This window comes from Columba livia, chromosome 4 (genome assembly GCF_036013475.1).
Source record: "Columba livia isolate bColLiv1 breed racing homer chromosome 4, bColLiv1.pat.W.v2, whole genome shotgun sequence".
Lineage (NCBI taxonomy): Eukaryota > Metazoa > Chordata > Aves > Columbiformes > Columbidae > Columba > Columba livia.
In genome coordinates, this window is record NC_088605.1 from 38,997,765 (window position 1) to 39,019,162 (window position 21,398).

General features: G+C 40.0%; 1 protein-coding gene across 4 annotated transcripts in view; it reads right to left on the bottom strand.

The window, feature by feature from the left end:
* GALNT7 (polypeptide N-acetylgalactosaminyltransferase 7) overlaps positions 1-21,398 on the bottom strand; it is an 84,456-nt gene that overhangs the window by 25,849 nt on the left and 37,209 nt on the right. For all 4 annotated transcript variants that reach the window (XM_065061333.1, XM_065061331.1, XM_065061329.1 and 1 more), the window contains one exon: positions 14,253-14,710. In XM_065061333.1, coding sequence (XP_064917405.1) covers positions 14,253-14,686 — 434 coding nt within the window. In that variant the 5' untranslated portion in view covers positions 14,687-14,710. The remainder of the gene's footprint in view (positions 1-14,252; positions 14,711-21,398) is intronic.

The window sequence follows — 21,398 nt, forward strand, 5'->3', positions numbered from 1 at the left end:
AGAATGTGACTTTTCAAAGACAACTATCACGTATTAAGAAATTGTGCTTGACAAATATAAACTTTTAAACTTGGGGACAAACAAACTTCCACAGTTATATTCCTCTATATAAAATAAAAGGCTCAAATGCACAGAAGCATTCCTGTGTTTGAAAAGAAACTTCCTTAATAATCAGAAATCACCAGAGTTTCTGAAACTAAATTGAGTTAAACATGGAAAGAATTCTCATAACAGATCTAACAGGTATTTAAAGAGTATTACTTTGGTGAGGAAGGACGTATTTCACTTATTTTCAGGGAACAGTATCAATATATATTTCTCACCCACCAGAAAAAAAGAAATAAAATGGTAGAAGCATAGTATTAATTTTAGTCCTGTGGGAAAAGCAAATTACAGAATCAAAGCAGCCTGTAACTAAGTCTGATCTAATAAGGCATGTCTTCTCTTAGGCATAGTAAGTAACCTCTGAAACAGCACGATCTCTATGAGTACGGTTTACTGACTAAAATCCTCCAGCTTGATTATTTTCATGCCCGAAGTAGCTGCAGCTAATAATATTTATAAGCTACGAATACACAAGTGCTAGACCGACTGTTCAAAGTGCACAGCTCAGGCCGATGCCTTCCTTCTACAGATCCCTCTCAAAAGACTTCAGCTGATTACAGGTTGCAATAACTCCATTTGTAGCATAAGCTTTTAAGCTGTCGACAACTTATTTAGCCATTGCAGAGATAAAATGGATATGCTAAAATGGATGTGCATTAAGATTAATAACAGAACTGTGTTGCTTTACACATGCATTCACACGGATTAATTCTGGTGATAGTTGCGTTAAAATCGAGGAAAATGAGGTGTTAAACATTCAAAATTGGCGTGCCAGCTGAATGCCATTCAAGAGCTTCAAGTAAAAAAGGCAGTGGAAATTACTAGCACCTTTTGCCTCAGTTTCTGACACAGGCTGCGCTGTGCCGCTGATCCGTAACTTCGGCAGTTTGCCTAGGAAACTTTTTTGCTCTCCAATTAAAAAGACAGACAGCTACAACATTCCAGACTGCCTTCAAGGACAAACGAAACAAAGCAAACACTGCAAAACCCCTAAAAATATTTTGGTCGCTTATTTCTCCCACTTCCTGCAGTACAGGTAAGTCATATTTAGGAAGAAAATGGTGAAGAGCCTAAAAATGAAACACAGTAAGTAATTTAACACAATTTTTAAAAGCCAAAGCTATTATAAGAGCCTGAATTGAACAACACATCTGTGAGCAATTTATAAGCATTTTTTGATCTGTATTTAATACATTTTAAAAATATAAACCCAGAGGTCTAGACAGGCTTTTTGCTACCTATCCAGCTTAATCTCCTGAAATCTGTCATCACATTTTACTTTTTAAACTTGAAAAATTATGTGTTGCTAAATGTGCCATTTGCAAGCCATAAAAGCATTACATTTATACTCCTAGTAAGATCATACTTTTAGATTTTCCAGAGGCTTTATTTCACTTATTGGACAGTCCACAGACTGAGTCATCAAGCCCATAAAGCTGCAACAGACTGCAGTACCTCCAATGCACAATCTTGTCTCTCATCCTGCATTTAGAACTAGAGGTTTGAAACATGGTAGGTTTTTAGATGCAAAAAACCTAAGAAATATTTTAACCTCTGCAGCAGTTTTATTTTTTCCAAGAAATGCAAATGTTGCTCAAGTATTTGAGCGACGGAACTCTCGTTTCCTTGCATCCACAGGGAAGGAAGCAAGACGAGCCTTTCTTCAGTGGAGCAGCACTGACATCCAGTGGTGGGCAACCCAAATACCAGGAAATCATAAACGCATTTTCCTTGTGTTTGAAGCTGGATTTTACGGCACTAGTTTCCCTGTAAATTTTGGGCACCAGCAAAAGAAAATAAAAAGCCTGAATTTCCAGATTCGTGCTTCAGTTTTAGAAGATAGGGTCAAGTAGATGTGGGTGTCCAGGAAAAGCTGCACTCTGTTGAAAACTGGCATGGGCGGATTCAAAATACAGATGGGTCTGTGATAAAGAGGACTAACATACATTTCAACCTCCAGCTGCCAGCCCTAGGTGCTGTCCTGCCCACATACAGTAGCACAGTGAGCAGCTGTGCTCATATGCTGTGAACCAAATTAAGTAAACAAACTCAAAAAAAATTTATTCTTATTGGCAGAGCTGAGAAGATGGCACATTGCAGCAGATACACGGGAATGTGAAGGTAGCATCCTTGCCTCTAGAGACTTCACATCACTTTTCCTGAGCCCTGTGAAGATTTACTATCCATGGCAAGAAGGAGCAGGTGAGCACAGCTCTGAAGGGCTAGGTGAAAGGAAGAAACACCTTCAGGTCAGTCCATGAATAAAAACCTCCCATCCCCAAATCAGCACCGGTAATACTAAGCAAAACCATGGACTGACTCAACACTAGAGCAAGAACAAACCTTTTGAAAAATAAAGTAGTGATCTGATGGAGAAACAGTTTCTTCTGTTAGCCTGCATACTTAAGATGCGATTTAGTCCTACTCCCTCTCCACCCCTGGGAGGGAACAGCACTGATGGAGACTGTGCCACACCAAGACCACTGTCCCTCCATCACAAAGCTGTGCATCAGCCACAGCAAGCGAGCAACATTTTACAGGTGACCCTTCTGCACCACAAGCTAGACATCCGGGCTGGAACACTCCTTGGCTTGAGGAAGTTTCTGCTCTTACAGCTTTGTATGCTATTTGTTGGCTTGCTCTTACTCGTGTCCCCTAGCTCCACAAATGTGATGGTGGATGCATGCTCCAAGGACTGGGTGACCCCACAGCCTCCCTGTTACCCACCACCACTGCTGCAGACACAGTCATATGTCCTCAGGCTGAAAAAAGTCCAGACTAGAGGCTGCTTCTCCTGGAAGAGTAATCCAGCCATCAGGCCAAAACACAAGTGAACAAGGAGAGCACCTGAACAGCAATTTAAGGGTGAGCCCCAATCACATAGATACTTAAGAGGGCAACTTGAGATCTTGAGCCAACAGAACTGCTTCTTGTGTCATCCTGAACTCCCAACATCCCTATCACACCAGCACCTAAGCTTCAGAGAAAAATAAGAGATATCATGGCTGGAATCAACTCCCTGTCCTGATACTATCTTCCTCAGGTCAACTATCTAACTAGCACCTGCGCTTACCAAAGGCACACAAGTCCCCGCCCTGGATTTTAAAGCACTGTACTTGTGTGCTCAGACCAAAAATGTAGCAGCAGAGTTCTCTGAGCAGGCAGCTGCAATCACATCCCAGCTCCTGAAAACCTTGGGTCAGCTGTTCCAAGCTGAGAGCCCTGAATCAATATAAAGCTGAAAGTCTCAATTTAGCATTTATCTGGAAATTGTAATTGGCATTAAAAAGTGGAATCCCTCTTCCCCCTTAATATAAAACTGTTCACAATTTTTAATTGTATTTTAAGTTTTATTTAATGTTTAAAGTGGTATGAGATTCATAGTGATATAAATTATCATCTACTGATAACTGATTTATAATGCATCTATTTTTTCCTCACTCTTTGAGAGGGTCTAGCATGAGCAGAGCCCAGGAAGAAGTTAGGAGCTCTGTTGTCATTTGCAGCTTCCTTTTCTTGTAAGCCCTGTTTCTTATCTTTTAAGGAGACAGTCATTCAGCAGACAGCACGCTGTTTACATACTTTAATTCTGAATTCAGGGCTGCTTTAAATCATCAGCTTATTATGACTACCACAGTAAACTGCATCAACCTCCTAGGAAGATGGATTAGAGGTTTTTTTTTCACAAAAGACTTTCAAATAGTTTGCTCATGTGTACAGTTGACACCAACCACCAGGGTCCCAGCTGAGACCGACTGCTTGATGCCTGCAAGTCAGAGTGATCATTGCCTAAATCTAAGGGAGACGGAGACAGAATACAGAGCTAGGCATTGCTTTGTTAAGATACAACTAAGTAAATCTGATGTTAATACTGGATTTGTTACCTGTGAAGCCTTACAGGGTATTTTTACGCATCATCAACATCAATATAAGATTATAGTGGTCAACTTACAAAACAGGTGTTCTGGAAGAGAAGTAAACGGATAACCCCCAAGAAGGACAGTTTGTTCAGCTAAGACTGTGGGTTTTTTGTTTGTTTTTTTGTTTGGTTTGGTTACTTCCTCCTTCAGCAGACAGCAGCAAAACCCCTACCACACAATACCTAACAGCTTATACCTACACTGAAACAGAATTTTCAACTACAATAGCTACATGCTTTACTGATTTCCATTCCTGAAGGAGCCTGCAAAGCTATGTGACTAAATTTCGTTAATGCTCCCAGAAGCACAAGCTACATATCCTACCATACCTCTAAAAGTGCCATGACATAAATTCAGGGCAAGATTTGTACAGAGACCCAACATTAGAGCTAACAGGAAAATTAAAGAAATAAACTTTGCATTTTTTTTAAACACAAGATTCTTGTCTGTATGTTTGTAAGAAGTTAGAATTCGCTGTATATGGCAATTCTCATAATTTCTCCATCAAGGTGGGCACTATTTTGGGAAGTTGGGGCTCGATGCATTTGCCTATGTACAGCTCAAAAGAGTCCACCTGTATATAATTTTAGATTTATTAAATGCTGATAGGTTTTACCTAATATAATAAACAAAATACTAGAAAGAAGCTTGGGGCAGTGGGCTCAGTCACACAGAAATGCTTTATTTCCACTATGCCTCCCTTGCTCATCAGATAATATACCTTGAACTTCCTGCCCATGCTCAGTTGGACTGAATCAGAATTTACATCATGCAAGTTTATTTAAATGCTCTACCACAGTAAGTTCTGGTTAGCAGGAACAAGACAAAGCATAAGAAGTTACTTTAATTTGTAGCAGAAGTTAATTTAATCTACATTCAGATTGCAATTTATTTGACAGAACACCTCCTCCACTTGTCCCAAAATTTCTAGGATGAAGACGGCACCTGTGGGGTTACACAGGCAGCTGCATGAAACCTCTCAGGCTCTTCTCTGCCCCCTCCTCTACAAGTCAGGGTTTAAGAATTTAAATATACTCCAGGCACTGCACTACACATCTTTGTCGAATCAGAGGTCCTGTTAAGAGCTTGGTCTTCTCATTTCAGATGAACACACACAGGTAAGTAAATCCCAACTACAGATAACACATCTGATGCCTCTGTCAACTTCTTTGCACTCTCCAGGTGAACTGTGATATTTGTCTGTTGAAACTTAAAATTCAAAATGCTAGCAGCCAACGCTAAAGAGACACAGGATCCATCTTCACTGTAGTTTTCAATATTGGGACCTGAAATGTTAGCAGAAAATGCTTTGTTTTGCTTTAAGTATAAGGCCTGGAATTCAAATCTTTCCTGACCACAAGGAGATGCTCTGTGAATACATGGCTAATTACATTTTAAATGCTTTTTTTCCTCCAGGAGTCTTGCCAGCAGTAAGGCAGCTGATAACCTGCAGTGGTAAGCCAGCCCTCCCCATTATATTTGACCACTGTAATTCACCCGATTCTCAACCCCAGCTCTCAGTGAGGCACACAAAGATCTATGTGCATACTATAAAATTAGTTTTCTTGGTTACAGAACAGTTCCAGTGTACTATGTGGCAGCTGAATAAAAGATTTTCCCAAGGTACCATGTGAAATGAAACCAAGTCCCTAAAGCTCCATTTCCAATGACACAGATACTAACAGTAATTACTGAAAGCTTATTTTGTGTAACAGTATCAAATATGTAATTTGCACAGTGCTATAATTAAGAAACTAATCACATTCCTGAAGAAAGCAGGCTCCACTCCAGAGCTTTTCTATTCAATCTCCTTGGCTACTGGACAGCTAACTATTTACTGTAAGAGAACAAATTAAACTAATGTTATTTGCCCAGAGTAAAAAGACCATCCATTTCTAATGTGCAGCCAAGATTCATCAACCTTATTTCATACATTGAATAATTGTTTATAACTGAAGATTTTGGTATTTTTTTCAACTCAAGCCCAGCACTAAAAGATTTCTGTACAGTTTGACACTTTTAACAGCATTTGGACCAACTGAAGGGTTCAAGTTGTCACCATCAACTATGACAGGAAAAATATCTCTACTAACATCTCTGCTTTACTAACACACAGCTCTCCGTGTTTGCATTCTTAACTAAAGTCAGAAATCTTTATTTTTGGCAAGAATTGTTTCCTCTGCTTGTACTAAAAATAACAAAAAAATAGAACAAACGCCCTTCAAAACTACATGTATGATTTTTTAAAACAAGCCAATTGTCATTTCCTTTTGATTTGTTTTATAAAATGTCATGAGCTGCAAAAACAGTTATCCAGAAATACATTTCTGTACACAAGGAGCATTGTACTCAGGCAAGGAAGAGTTACTTTCTCAGGTTTTTCAACAAAAGCTTGTTGCCAGTTGTTCTGCTTGAAGTAAAAAAAAGTAACCCCTGACAACAGATCCAATTATTCAAGTACAAATTTGTTGGCCCAGGGGGCATGCTCTGTAACAGTAATAACGTCATGAAAAAGGACAAGTCAAACTACATAATCCACGGAAGGAAAAAACACTTAAAAATATTTATTTTGCCATGATCAGACTGACAGATGTGTGTGGGTGATGCAGCTGAAATTCTGGCTCATGCTGGTGAACAGACAGCAGTTATCTATTGTCATATTGAAAAAAACAATCCAGCAATAGATTAATTTGTCTTGTGCCATAAACATTCACAAAGAGTCATGATGCTTCCTCTCCCAGTCAAACTACTCAGGATAAAATTCCTGCAACATTTATCAAAAGAAGCTGTCAAAAAAAAAAAAATCTATCTTAAATAGAGTCATAAGACTAAAACCCTCTGGGTCAGTAAGAATAATTTGTAAGCAAGTCTTCCATGGGTTGGATAACAACAGCATATCAAGCCTGAGCAAAGCATGTTGAGCACTGATCCTTTCTTACAGCCAACACAATTAATTACCCTGGCACGAAATCTGATCAACAGTATGAACATCCCTGGCTTAAGGGCTCTGCAGTAATATACATTAGTTAATAGGACACACAGGGAATTTCACAGAACACTTATAATATACTTTAAAAGAATGCTTCTTGCATAAATTTCAACCCAAAGTGCAATAAATATGACCCAAACCCAGCAAAATAAAACAATGGAAACAGCAGATATAGATGCGAATGTTCTACTGTGAAAGTCAGCTTCATGAAGAAAAACTTGCATTGCTTCTTATCATTTTTGAGATAAACTACAAAGAGACTGCTGCAACTAATGCGTTGTAGATATGTATTTTTTTAGAAACACTGAATAAAGATTCTTTGGAACAACTCACATTGCCTTGGTCTTGTATAACCAGGTGCAGCTCTTGGAATGAACCATACACCAGACAGCCACAGTTCTCAGAGCGCCACACCTGCACTCATCAGTGGTTTTGACCATTGGGCAGTTTTCTCCTCCTTTTTGACTCTTCCATAAAGAAACCATCATGTAAATGTTTCCTAACATCTGCCATGAGAAGTTCACGATTTCAGGTGTTACAACTTTGCCACAAAGAGACCAAGAATGGCTTCTTTCAGGACAAGCTCCCCAAGACACAGGAACAGCCCATTCCCACGTGCAGGAAGTCAAAGAGACATGGCAGAAAGCCCACCCGGCTGTATCAGGAACTCCTGATGGAGCTCCAATGCAGAAAGGAAGAGTAGGTAAGGCAAATGCATGGATGGCTACCTAGGAGTACAGAAATACTGCCTGAGCACATGCAGAGAATTAAATTATGTGCCATGCCTGGAAATGTTCAAGGCCAGACTGAACATGGCTCTGAGCAACCTGATCTAGTTGCAGATGTCCCTGCTCATTGCAGGGGGCTGGACTAGGTGACATTTGAAGGTCCCTTCCAAGGTCCCAGCATGGTTTGAATTCAGTAGTACCCCATTACATTTTTGGAATAGATTAACTTTCTCTAAAATAATCCAGAACTAGATTACTAGAGCTTAAATGTGCCAGGGATCTTCTAGCATGAAGACAAGGGAAAGCCATCGATCCAGCCATGCAGAAGCACCAGCTGTCCAAGCAGGACTTGGACAGAACCACATGTATGGAGGCACATGTATGGAGGAATTGGAGCACCTGAGAGGACAGGAGACTTCCACTGCCTCAGGGGACACAGTAAATACAAACTGTGCTCCACAGACTGCCACTTCAGGCATCACTAGTCAGTTTCTAGCAGGCAGGACATCAGAGAACCCACCAGAGATGCAGCACGTTGTGAGTCCTCAGCACGATGTGGAGCTCAGCTGAAGACATACCTGTGTAGGAGCCACGCTTTAATTGTGGCCACAAAACACTGAAGTTCTAATGCCAAAGGAATGGTGTCCTAGTAACACCTCCCTTTGAAAAGGGGACTTATAAATGAGTTGGCTTATTGAAAAGATAAACTAAGGGTAAAAAGCCTTCAGGTAGCACAGAGCTTTTTCAAAGACACCATATTAGGAGCTGAGAGTGTTTATTGTTAATCATAAAAAAAGCCTAGAGAGAAACTAGGGAAAACCAGCATGATTAAAAAACAAATGCTATTAGCAGTAAGGCAGACATTCTTTGAATGCACAGGATGGTGTCCGAACAAGGAAAACAGAAATGAGCACTAATGTAGGCAAACTGAATGTAAACAGTAAGACTGGTTTAAATAAATAAACAAATAAATAAATAAATAAATAAATAAATAAATAAATTGAGAAATAGCTTACTGAAGCATAAAAGCTGCTATTGAAATATTTTTTTCAAACACCACAAATAGGATTCCTGCCAGAAAGTCTGTTGGGCTGACAGACGATCAAAATGAAAAGAGACCACTTCAGAAGCAGGAAAGCTAAATTAAGTATTTCCGTTGAACTCTCAAGCAGTGACCAACGCCAGACACCCAGGGAACAGAACAAAACCAGAGCAAGGACACAGAGATGCCTCCCACTACATGTTCCTACCTCCAGCTACGTAGAGCTTAGGGTCTTTGTAATTCAGAGATAATAGATTTCTACATTATAGCTTCTACTGGATTTTTCTACCATGAATAGCCTAATTGCTTTTTTCTTTTTTCTTTTTTTTTTTTAAAGCCCAATACTTACAAGAGAATGCAATGTAAATTGACATACTAGTGTGATGTACAACTGTTACTGACACCAGCCTTGTTATCAAACAAACAGGAGGAAAACACGACAGCAATTTTTATAAAAGGGCCCCAGGGAGCTAAAGAATTGCTGACCACCAAGTATGACCTCTGTGTTGAAAAGAAGCTAGTAATAAATAATAAAATTAGTAAACCACAGACACAGCTTTTCCAGAAAAAAGCCATGTTGCAGAAACATCATCTTTTGAAGAAATAAACTGTGTGGCTGCGGGTGAGCCCATTAATAGAGTAACTGAATTCTGAAAGCCTTTGATGAGGTTCTTTGCTTTCTTTACTGTAAAAAGTTCCTCATCAAAGTATGGCAGGCTAAGACGGAAGATCTCTCAGACTAATAACTGCTACAGCGTAAAAACTGTCTTTACGTTCCCATTTTTTTAAGGGAGTTTGTGACTGCAGCATTCTAAGTATCTGTGCTGGGAGCCAAGCCGTCCACCTCCTCTCCCAGGTCATGACTGAACAATAAAAATTTTATTGGTAGTTGCAATTAAAATGACTATAAAGAGCTGCAGAATAATTCAAGGACACTACTGAGGAAATGAGCTGGCAGGAGAGCTCACTGCAAATGCAAATGAATTTATATGGAGTGTTAGACCACTCTTAGCAGGTCTACGCAGTGATAGACCCTAAATCTCACATTACCACTCAAAAAAAAAAAAAATCTTGGAATCAAACATGGATAGCTTTTTGAGTCTTTTATCTCAGAGTTAACAAAAGGGCAAACAGAATGGCAGGAATAACAAGAAAGTAATTTGAAACATTTATATAGCAGGTTGATGTAGGTATCTCTGATATTGCCGTATTGCAGGATGGCAGAGTAACAGAGATACTTGACAGCATCCGGGAGGATGTTCTTCAGCCTGGAAAAAGTCACTGATTCAGGATGTCATTAATTCAAAGAGTATAAATGCATTTAGAAGACAAGCCTGTGCACAGAATAAGGTCTATGAAGCATGACAATCCTGTTGCAATTTTTGGCTCACATGTCCCAGCCCACTGGTTGCCAGGAATGAAACTTAGTCCCTCCTTGTATGTTTTCTCCCAAGCACGTGTTACTGAGCTAGAGCTAAGACTGTCAAGAAAAATGATCTGTGGTCAGACCCAGTATAGCTGTACTTTTAAAATTTCATTTCTTTTTAAAATACTCTGGACAAGTGGCTCACTATGCTGGAAAAACAACCCAGTTCTTGCTCTCCCTAGCAGCAAGTCTCTTCAGTTATGACTTTATGACTTTTTCTTAAGAGGACACACCTTGTTGCCTGACAGCATTCATCCTCAAACTTAGGTCAATTTTTCATTTCCCTAGCGTGGCGTGTTTATCTTGAATCCAAGATCATCCAGAAGCCTTATAAGTCTATACATACTTCGGCCCTACCTCTGTGCAGACTCTTGATCGCAAAAAAGGGAAATAAGAAAATTGAGGGAGCAATCATATTAATATCCTTCCCTAAAGCTAACATTAGTTTTATCGTGGGTCTGCTAGGAGGCAAACAACATGTAAAATTCAATATAAATAACTGCCCTTAAAAGTAAAAGGCTGACACTATCAGGACAATTAAAAAACATCAAAAAATTATAAAAATCACCCAAGTTTTAAGAAAAAATTTTCTTCCATCAGTTGTACAGAGGTTTTGGGCAGGGCCTGCTATACCTACTGTATTTCTTTAACTAGAAATGTGGTGGAAAGCAGGTGTTGCTCCATTTAAACCCAGGTTATGTCTCCCTTGACTGTCCTGCAGAGTCCTGAAAGGCTGTAGTGAGATGATGGCATCTTTGAAATTTTTTTACACTGATTTTTACGTATCTCCATACATTCCTGATTTTCTTTAGCCAAACCTATGACTTGCTGTATGCCAACAGAAGTGCTTGGCTTCAATCTTGAAACAGATTGGGTAAAATCCATGAGGTGAGAGTATCCAGTACTGGCAAAACCAAAATAATCTGATGTACCTAACAAACAATTTCAGCATGCCATCCAACACTATTCCTCTCTACAGGGTGCAGCAAGAGTTAAGGCTTTTTACGGCAGCTGAGACTGCCCAGAATCACCAGCAAATTTCCTACTGACTCAATAAGGGCAGCTGGTAAATCATTTTCGAAACATGTTCGGCTCCAAAGTCAAAACTAAACATAGCAGAATTTAATCCCCCTTTATTAGCATTTCTTCCCTCTTCCCGCTCCAGCAGGGACAAGTCCTAAGGCTATGTGGCTTTTAAGCTGAGGGAGACAGTTTTTGCAGCACTACTCCACTCCCGCTAGCACTGCCTGGGAAAGCATTTTGGCATCTTTCACTGAACAAACCTCACTCCTTAGGGTGATACTTAAAAATTTTGATGCCTAAAGGAGAAGGCTGAAGTGAGGACTACCTGGATTTGAATGTCTATGAATGAGTAATCCAGTTTTTGCCTGACAGATCTTCGATTATCAATGCCGAGATACCATTAACCAAAAAAATAATTAAAAAAAATTATAATGCACTTTGGTAGGATTAAACTGGATGTCGACCAGCCTTAGCAACCAAAATGGCTTCTGGACTTATAAAACAGATCAGTGGGAGGAAATTAAGGAAAATAAACAGTGTATCCACAACAGGCTATCTGCTACCTTTTGCTGCATTTCTCACCAGTATTGGGGGATGAGCAGAAAAGTGCGTATGTTGATACCTGAAAACACAGCAATATCAGCCAATTTTACATTGCTTCCCCTCTCTTCTGCCATTCCCAGGAGACACATGGAAGCTATAAACCTTTAACTTATTTAGAGCAATTGTATGCACCCTAAGTATTTGCTACATTAAAAAATTGGTATAGAGTTGTCTGAAAGATGCCTTTTGTTCACATTGCGTTTCATGCTGTTTTGTTTGCTTGCTCAGAATATATTAAATAATAAAACCTAACTTTGATATGGGCTGCCAGTTTTGAGCTCCACGGAAGATTTATCTGCAAGTGTGCTTGCAGGCAACTGTTTCTAAAATTAATCTTTTCTGCTCTGATCATGGCTGTCCCTCCTATTCCTCAAAGTATGCCAAGTATTTAATTCTTCCTTGGCAATTTCTATTTATTACTTCTGTTCTGAAGGAGAGTACAGACAAACTCTGAGATCATGCCGGAAACACTTCAGGAAGCTGTAGGTGTGGAACTCTGTAGCAGACAGGTATGTTCCCTGGTGCCCTCCACCTTGGGGAAAAATAGAGGGGAGGGAGTAGTCGAGCTCTGCTGCCAAAGATATGACTGGTAGCCTGGGCAGAAGCAGCCCAGTCCCACCTTCAGCTGATGTGCTGCCATTTCTGCTTCGCTGTCCTTGCAGAGCGAGGAGAGAAGGGTGCTTCCACCTCCTTCCCTCACATCTCCTCAGGGAGAGCAGAGCTCTGCTAACATGAACTCCTGCCATCGGCTCCCCTCTGCTCAGTTCATCACAGCATGGGGAAATGCTTTTTTCCTCTGTGTTTCCTTAGTCCTGTTGCCTCCTACAAAGGGGGCCCCAGTGGCTGCAAATGCCTCAGCAGAAGCAGCAGTGCCTAGGAAATAACCTCCCTAAAAGAAAACGCCGACCTACACAAGTTACCCAGATCGTTTCTTCCCCTTCAGAAAGATCTCCTCAGCACAGAGATCCAACTGCTGACCTCAGCGAAGAAAGAAAACTCAAGTGAACCCCAGGACGGGCGGTGCTTCCTCATCACCGGCAGTGGATGGGCACGGCACTCTCCTCTGACTGCCGGCAAGTGGAAACCTTCAGTAAATCACCCAAAGAACACGGCACAAAGGAAGGGAAACACTGCACTCTGTGCACTTCATCCGCTTTCAGTGAGCACACACCAGGTAGTAAATCCAAGCAGCTGTACAGCTCATGCAGAGGCATGAGTCAGAGTCACAGCTGGCCAGTTCTCTCCTGCCTTACAAAATGGAAAAACACCCACTATAAAAGGCCACAGCAGAGCCCCAGTAACCAGCCAGTGACCAAACAGATCAGCTGCCACAGCTGGAAACATAAAATCCAGAGGCTGGCACCTCATCCAGGTATTAGCATAGCTCCATTGCTAGGGATGAAGGAGAAAACAGGCAAGTACTTCATATTGTCACATTTAAATTCAAGTACTCTGCCTTGCAAACGCAAAAACAACAACAAAAAACCCCCAACAACAGCAACAAAGTAACACAACCAAAAAAAACCCTACCGATCAGTCAGTTTGCTCAGAAATTCATCCTTCACTGTTATTCAACAAGGAAAATTATATCAAATGCAGATTAGCCTGAGGGTAAATTTGGCTCCATATTTGCCAAAGGTCAGAAGAGACTGTGTAAACCTGGTAGTAATCACTGAGTAAACGTTCATAACTTCTCAGAACGTCCCCACACCAAAGCAAACATTTTCCCAGCAAGGAAAAAAAAAAAAAAAAAAAAAAAAAAAGGAGTTGGTCTGTTTTCTTTTGTTTGTTTTGTTTTTTCCTAAGACTGCTTCCTTCTTTATAAGAAATGTGGTGAGGAACTGTTACAAGACTACTCTTCTATTAGCTCCAAACCCCAGACAACATTATGGCAGATCTATACTTCACGCAGGTGATTAAGTAGAATTGTTTAAAGCCAACAATATTGCTTTGTTTCTGTTCTCCTTTTTTTTTTTTTTTAAAGATTTTTAAAGCATTAGAGTGAAACCAAACCAGAATAAACTAGCTGTAGTATAGGAGCTTCTGCATGACATGATAAAGAAAATAATTCTTTCTTAAAAACAAATATTAGTAAGTTATGTATTAAGAAAATTTGACTATGAACACTGTGGCTGAACACCGAACATGCCAGTACATGCAATTAGACACTAAAATGGATGACTTCAGAGATAAACCAATATAGACTAAATATTCATGGAAGAAATAACCGGAACAGCATTAAGAATAATACAGAGAAACATTTAGCATAGTGCAACACTCTTGCCTGTCAGGACATGAAGCCTTAATTATTTGGCCTAATTAATAATAATATTTTAAGCATTGATTAGGATATATGGAAAGAAAATAATTAAATCCTGTAAAAAAAAAGCTAAAAGAAAACAAAAAGTTTGCTTACTCTTCTTGACGCAAGTCATTAACGCTCCGATCTAGTGAGATCATATCACTTGCCACCATATTAAACCCAAACTCTTTAATGCTGGCTTGAATGGATTCTTTGTAATCTGGTCCTAAAACATATGGTTTCGCTTCCTCTCCAGGGCCACCAACAACTCCATGAGGCTCAGGCTCTTTGGGTTCAAAATTACCAAGGACTCCAGGTCGTAAAACGGGATCTCGGTATACAAATGTCTGAGGCTTAAATGTGAGATACTGCCTCTGGATGATGTTTTGCTGTTTGTTATCACCACCACCATGATGATTTAGTTCATTTTTGGCCTTATTTTTCCTTCGAATGGATTCCAAGTCTACTTCCACACCTTCAACATGAGGCCAAGGTACCACAGGTTTGAACTTCTCATTTCCTAGTCCATGGTCTCCTTTGTTTGGCATGGGTCTGTTGGCTTCCTTGTCATCCTATATGTACACACAGAGAAACAGCAGGAGATAAATTGATGACCCTTTATTTATTTGAATCTAGTACTTTAACGCATTGAGAGGTGGTACTAAATATATGTTAAGCAAGAAGGGAGAAGTCTCTGTTAGGGGGCTGAATCAACACATTTTACTAAAACAACTGGCTGCTGGAGGACATCACCAGTTGGCATCCACACTTACCTTGGTGAATGGGTCCTGGAAATGGCCTAACGCCCAAAGCATCCCCAAAGACCAAATAGCCACATAGGACACGTTAACTTGCACATAGCTCAAGCTAAATACCAAACCAACGTGCCCCAGTAGAGAGCACTGACAGAGCATTTTAGGCAGGAGAGGGTGGTATAGAGGCAGAGGATGCTGTGCTCTGTAGCACAATGTTGTCTGCCTCCATACCAATCCACATCTAATCCTCAGCCTTCACCCCTCCCAGACTTGCTCTCACCAAGTATTGCTCCGTGTGCTGCAACAGCAGCTCTGTTTTTAGGGCCATAAGGTAAGTCGAAGGCATCTCAAAAATGAGATGCAGCCTTGATCTGAACTGCTGCATGGCCAGACAGGCCTGGGGAAGCAGTGCTGGAGCAGAATAGAGCTGTCACAGTCACTGGCACCAGTACCTCCTGCATCCTTCTTCAAAACAACTTTACCATTTTACAGCACTCCTCCCGGCCTCCCCACCAAAGAGATGTGAAGTTCTCACTGAGAAGAAAGGCTGGGATTTTGAAACTGTTTGGTATTTTCAGTGATCAGCGAGGTTGGTGGGGTTAGAGCAAGGCTGGGTGATTTTGGAAGAAACTGGACAGAAAGGCTCTGAAGTGTCTGAGTGTGAAGCCTGCAGAGCACAACAGCCCCACCCATGAATGCTCCTCAAAACACACAGTCACTGCTTTTTCCAATACTACTATCCAAGAGAACAACAGAGAAACATTGTGGAAGATTAGACTTTCTTCTAAAATTATCTATTTGTAAACAAGACATATGTTTAGACCTCATTGAAATCTGCAGAGAACACCACACACATTAGCCATATCTTGCTATCTATTCATAAATACAGAAACAAACAGCTGAGATCAGAAGGATGTCACATCTTAAAACTTGCTGGAGGCAGGGATAGCTTCACAGTTAGACCAGGTTTCTCAGAGGCTTGTCCTGTCACACCCTAAAAACATCCGGCTTCTCTGGACAACCTGTTCCAGGTGCCTGACCAATCTTACATTAGAGGTATTTTTCTTCATACCTCAGTAGAAGGTTTTTTGTTTGTTGTTGTTTTCATTGTTTTTTTGGTTGTGTTTTTTTTTTTTTTTTTTCCCAGTGTGCACCCCGAGAAGATTTTATTTCCATTTTCTCTGTAACCTCACTTTTTGAGGGTATAAAGAGGCAACTAAATTCCCCACTAGACTTCTCTCCAGCCAAACCAAGCTGAGCTCCTCTACCTTTTCCATGACTCTGTCATGTGCTGTAGCCCTCTAACCTCCTTAGCAGGTCTTTGCTAGGTCCTCTCCATCTGTTCACATCTCTCCTGTGCTGGGCAGCACAGGAGGACAAACCAGACATGGTGCTCCAGACACAGGCTTGTTAATGCCACGTGTCGGGAAACAAACTACATCCCTTTGCTAAGCTCCTCCTAGTCTAACCCAGTATGCAGTTCGCCTTTACTGCAGCAGGGGCACAATGCTGACTCACATCCATGTTTAACTATACAGCACAATTCTTACTACTACATTAGAGCATTTTTCTCACGTATCATTCTGCATAATAAAACTTCAGATATTAAGAAAAATCCAGCATAAAAATAGGCATAAGTTAATGTAACAACAGGAGTCAGACTGGTTCCAATTCATAATAGAGTTTATTCAGTAAACTTTCTAAACTCCCTGCTTGCTTGAGTTTAAACAGGGAAGACGTACAAAATGCAGAAGCATTATGTTATTCTGTTTTTCCATCACTGTTTTCTGAGGAACTCAAAAGCCAATGTGAGAAAGGGAAGGATAAGGGCATGTGAAAATGCACATTTCATAAGGAGGCAGAGGGCTGCCATGATCTAAATAAAGGCCTGAGAGGACCTTTGAGAAGAGCATCATCTTACACGCACCCTAGAAATCAAACGGAAGGCTCTGCCACTCGATTGTCAGAACACTGCTGAGCACTCAGCTCTTACCAACTTGCATCTAATTCCTGCTCAAAGTGTGTAGGCAGCTATAAAAGCCAAGAAAATGCTGTGCATCATCAGGAAGGATGCTTAAAGAGAGCATCATTTTCACTGCATAAAATGTTAAGGCATTACTTCTGGTCTCCACATCTCAAAAGGAGATAGAGAAAATACAGAGTAGGGCAACCAGAACAAAGGAGGAGGTAGACAGGTGCCTTGAGATGAAAAACCAGAAAGGCTGGTCTTTTGATCTTAAGAATCTGCAGTTTGGAGATCTGACAGCTGAGGGGCATACAAATGAAGTTTAGAATATCATGAAGGTGATGGATGAATTGAATGGAAAACTATGGTTTACCCTAAGTACAAGAACTGGAGGCATTTGGCAAAATCGATAGGAGATAAATGTTCTTTGCGCAGTGATCTCCCGGAATATGCTGCACAGGAGGCTGTGGAGAGAGATAGTACCAACAGCTGAACAATGTATGAGACAATGTGATGGAGGAGAGGTCCATAAGGGGACCATAAAAAGGGCTGGGCAAGGAGGCACTTTCTAAAAACTCTGATTCAACAGCTGTGGATGCTGGCGGAGTCCAAATGGAAAGGAACACAGAAAGCAGACAGGTTTAGATGCACGTCCTGCTGCCACTTCCAGACACCATCCTGGATAACTAGTCCCAGGCAGGAATTTCTTATGCACCAGTCCGTATGAAATTAAACATCCTTTCATCCCATTTCCACCATCTAAGCTTTCACTAAGCCAGTTCTCCAACAGAAACATAACACTCGTCAAAGTAATTCATTTATTTTGCTGTTGTCAGAGCTATGACTTATCTTGTATTACATTTAGCCTCATTTTAACTGTTACGCACAATCTGCATTATAATGCATTTATTTACTGTTCCCTTCCAGACACTAAATGTATTCCATTTTTGCAGGCCTGCAAAAACATTAGATAAAAGAAGAAAATGATTCAAACACACAGACACACTCATTAACCTCTTCCCTCCAATTTCTCTGTACCTAGGACAAATATGAGGGAAGGCATCTGCCGTGGGTTAAACCCTGCAGGCATCTCAGCCCCACGCAGCTGCTCGCTCCTCCCTCCCCACCCAAGTCACAAATCTAATGCGCAGGATCATATGGGATGCTATGAAGAAAATTAGCTCTGTCTCAGCACTTTACAGGCATTTAAAAAAAAAAAAAAAAAAAAGCAACTAACAGTGTTTAAGTGTGTGGTACAGTCCACAGCTCCTCGAGGTTATTCACTTCTCCAGATATAACAGAGTCAAAGGTTTTCCAAATACTGTCTGGAAAAAAGCAAAGTCAAACCACAATCACAGAACTATTTTGGTCATCACATAAGCCACGGCACCTTAGTTAGGAACTTCTAGCACTTCTTTTATGAATGATGACTTCCCTTCTCCTTTTTAAAAAGTTATTTAGTGACACATTAAAAACATTAAACTAAAATTTTAATCAGTGTGCCTCACTGGTAAAAATTTTGGCTCAGGTAAAAATGTAAAACCAAACTTCTGAAAGATTCATACAACAGTCAAACTGAAAGGTGTATATATATATATATATATATATAAAAGAAGGTTGTTGTTGTTTGTTTTTTAAGTGGAAAAATAATATTGTCCTAAAATTACTTGAAAAAGCTTTGAGAGAGTCCAAATCAAGGGAAGGCAAGGAGAAGGGAGGGCTCGGAGGAAGTGAGCATGACATACATCTAAAAATGAGGGAAGAAAATAGAAAGTCTGAATTCTCTCACATCTGAAGACAAACAACAAAATCTCATTACATCTTTATAAAGGACGTATACTAAGATGTTTACATACAGTAATATAGAAAAATGTTTATTCCACAGATCATTGTTTTTTTTCTATAGTGCTAAATCTAGGATCTCCTGCCAGCTTTTCCAGCTCCAGCTCAGCGCATACTGCTTCATTTTTTACATATTCTTTTCACTCCTTAGGGGAATATGTATGAGTCACTGCAATGGGTGTTTCGGAAACAGTGGTATGATATAAATACAGTCAATCCATGACTTCTATTAAAAAAATGAGGTATTTGGTGTAAGGGCTTTTGTTTTTGCAAATTAAGTTCTTCCTTTTTGCAAAAGAGAGGAATGCAATTGAAGGTATAGGGAACAACTGTGTCCCTTTGGAAACACGCTTCTAAATTATACAATATAAAATGAAAAACTGGGAGAGGTCTTTGTAGGGCTGCAAGACTGGTCAACTGGCAGGAGGGCTGGAGTTGTAGCTGGTAATAAAAATGAAATTTCAAAGTTGCATAATTTGCTTTTCCTCAGTCAACCAGTTCAAGACTGGCAACTCCCTATGAAATAATGTCTGAAACACAAAATGATGTTGAAAAAGTGGATTTGCTTCATTTCCAGAATGGAATATGATCATACTGAAAAAAGATTATTAATTCAAAGCAACATCTATAAAAGCAACTTCCTCATCTAGGCAAAAATCAGTGATGCACAAAAAATTAAGAAGGGAACAATTAAGTAGAATCCAGTAGTATTTTCATTATCCAAGGACGCAAAAGGAAATTAAGAAAAAAAACTTACACTCTCACAATATCCATGTACATACCTAGTTGATACCAAGCATTGCAATATTCTGGCATTCCTCATGAGAAAAACTATAAAAGCTGATACAGTTTAATATTTTAGTAACCTAGAAGGCCAATCCCTATGTACTTCTATTTTCTCCAGTCCAGCTTTTACCTTCCTTAAATCTTGGCTGCACTCACCATGAAAGGCAAATACAACAGATGTTCTTCTGCCATAAGGAAGGGCTCAAGGACTTTTAACTGAGGACCAATCAATACCTCTCAGAGCTCCCCTGATGCAAGTTCCTCCTCTATGCAAAAAAGCAGCGTTTTGGCTAGAGCCACTGTTGCAGATACTCTGACAGAGACCACACAACTATCAGTTTAGCAAGGATTTCAACATATTTAAAGTGTTTTTCTTTGTTTACCTTAATGCAGTCACAATCTGAGTTTATCTGAGAAAAAAAGTCACTCAAGAGAAATTACATAGACCCTACCATTTTCAACTGAATAAACAGGATTGGGCTGTTTTAATTTATTTGGTTACTTTTTTTCCCTAACAAAAACAAACAAACAAAACCCACAAAAAAAAAAAAGGCAAAACAAAAAAAAGGACTACAAGCTGGACTATACTCATGCTGCGGAGATACAAATTAATGCCTTTCCTCAGCCAAGCTTCTAGCACAATTTTGCTCTACCAGCAAATAAGAGAGGAAAAAAAACACTCACCACTGCGTATTTTGGTTTGCTTTGAATCATTATGTCTGGGTCTTTCTTACTAGCTTACAGTTCAGGGCATAGACGGAAAAAATAAAGTTCAACATTGAATCACTTGGTCCTACAACTATTTTTGTGCCACATGATAGAAAAAGACTTCACAAGACTCTTATGACCAAAAAAGTTGCAGACTTTTCAGTGTACAGGACAAAAGGAAAATCAACACATCCAACAACATATTTCTGAATGGATTTCCCTCTGAATACCCACAGACTTCAGAATAAATAAAATACGGAATGATTCCCACAACACAGTTGGCTGACTGTCAAAGGGACCCCATGAGACTGTACACCTTCCATTTCCACCATCCACGTTAAGTTCCATCCAAGCAACCAGAAGTTCTACCTACTGCGTGACTAGCTGCAGAGGGAAAAATAAAACCAAAAGCACACACAACGGAAAAACACAGCTTCTCAAACAAGGATAAACAGCTATGGCACAACTGCCATCACTTTGGAAAAATCAATAAATAATAAAAAAGCGCTTTGTAATCATCACTATTTTTTGCACAAAACCCATCTGTTTTAAGCACCACACGCAGCACTGCCTTCAAGTCATATTTTGCAAAACTTTCCATCAAACAATTTCATCACACGGCAACCACATTGACTCAAATTAGGGCAGAAGTTGGACCAGAATAATTCTTTTGTTGACTATGAGCAGTGACACTCAAGTCACCTGGCTTGGAAAGGGCTTTTGCTGTCACAGTGCCTGGGCAAAACTGGCTCTTTTGCTTTGGCATCTCCTCGTGGTGCATTTCAGGGCCACTCCAAAGGTGATGAAGTGCACACTCCATCCAGTGCTCAGTAGCTTCTACAGTGACTTTTAAAATTTGTGTAAACTTAGAACAGAGCAGTTAGGAGAATCGTAGAAACACAGAAATACAATTTTACGCTAAATCAGATAAAGCTTTTGAAGTCTAAAAATATATGCTAGTAAAAATAACATTGCTAAATCACTGTAATTGCATGCTTTGTGCAACTCTAGTGAAAAAACCCATACTGTTGATGGCAGCACTTCCAGGAAAATATAAGTCCGTAAGTTATGTTCTTATGTCCATAGTTGCCACCAGTTTTCACAGATATACTGAAAACATGAAAGTCCATTTTGCAACCAGTGCCATCTCTCCACAGTAGATTTTTGCCTCATTAAGTAGTCTAGGGGAAACAAAGTGTACTT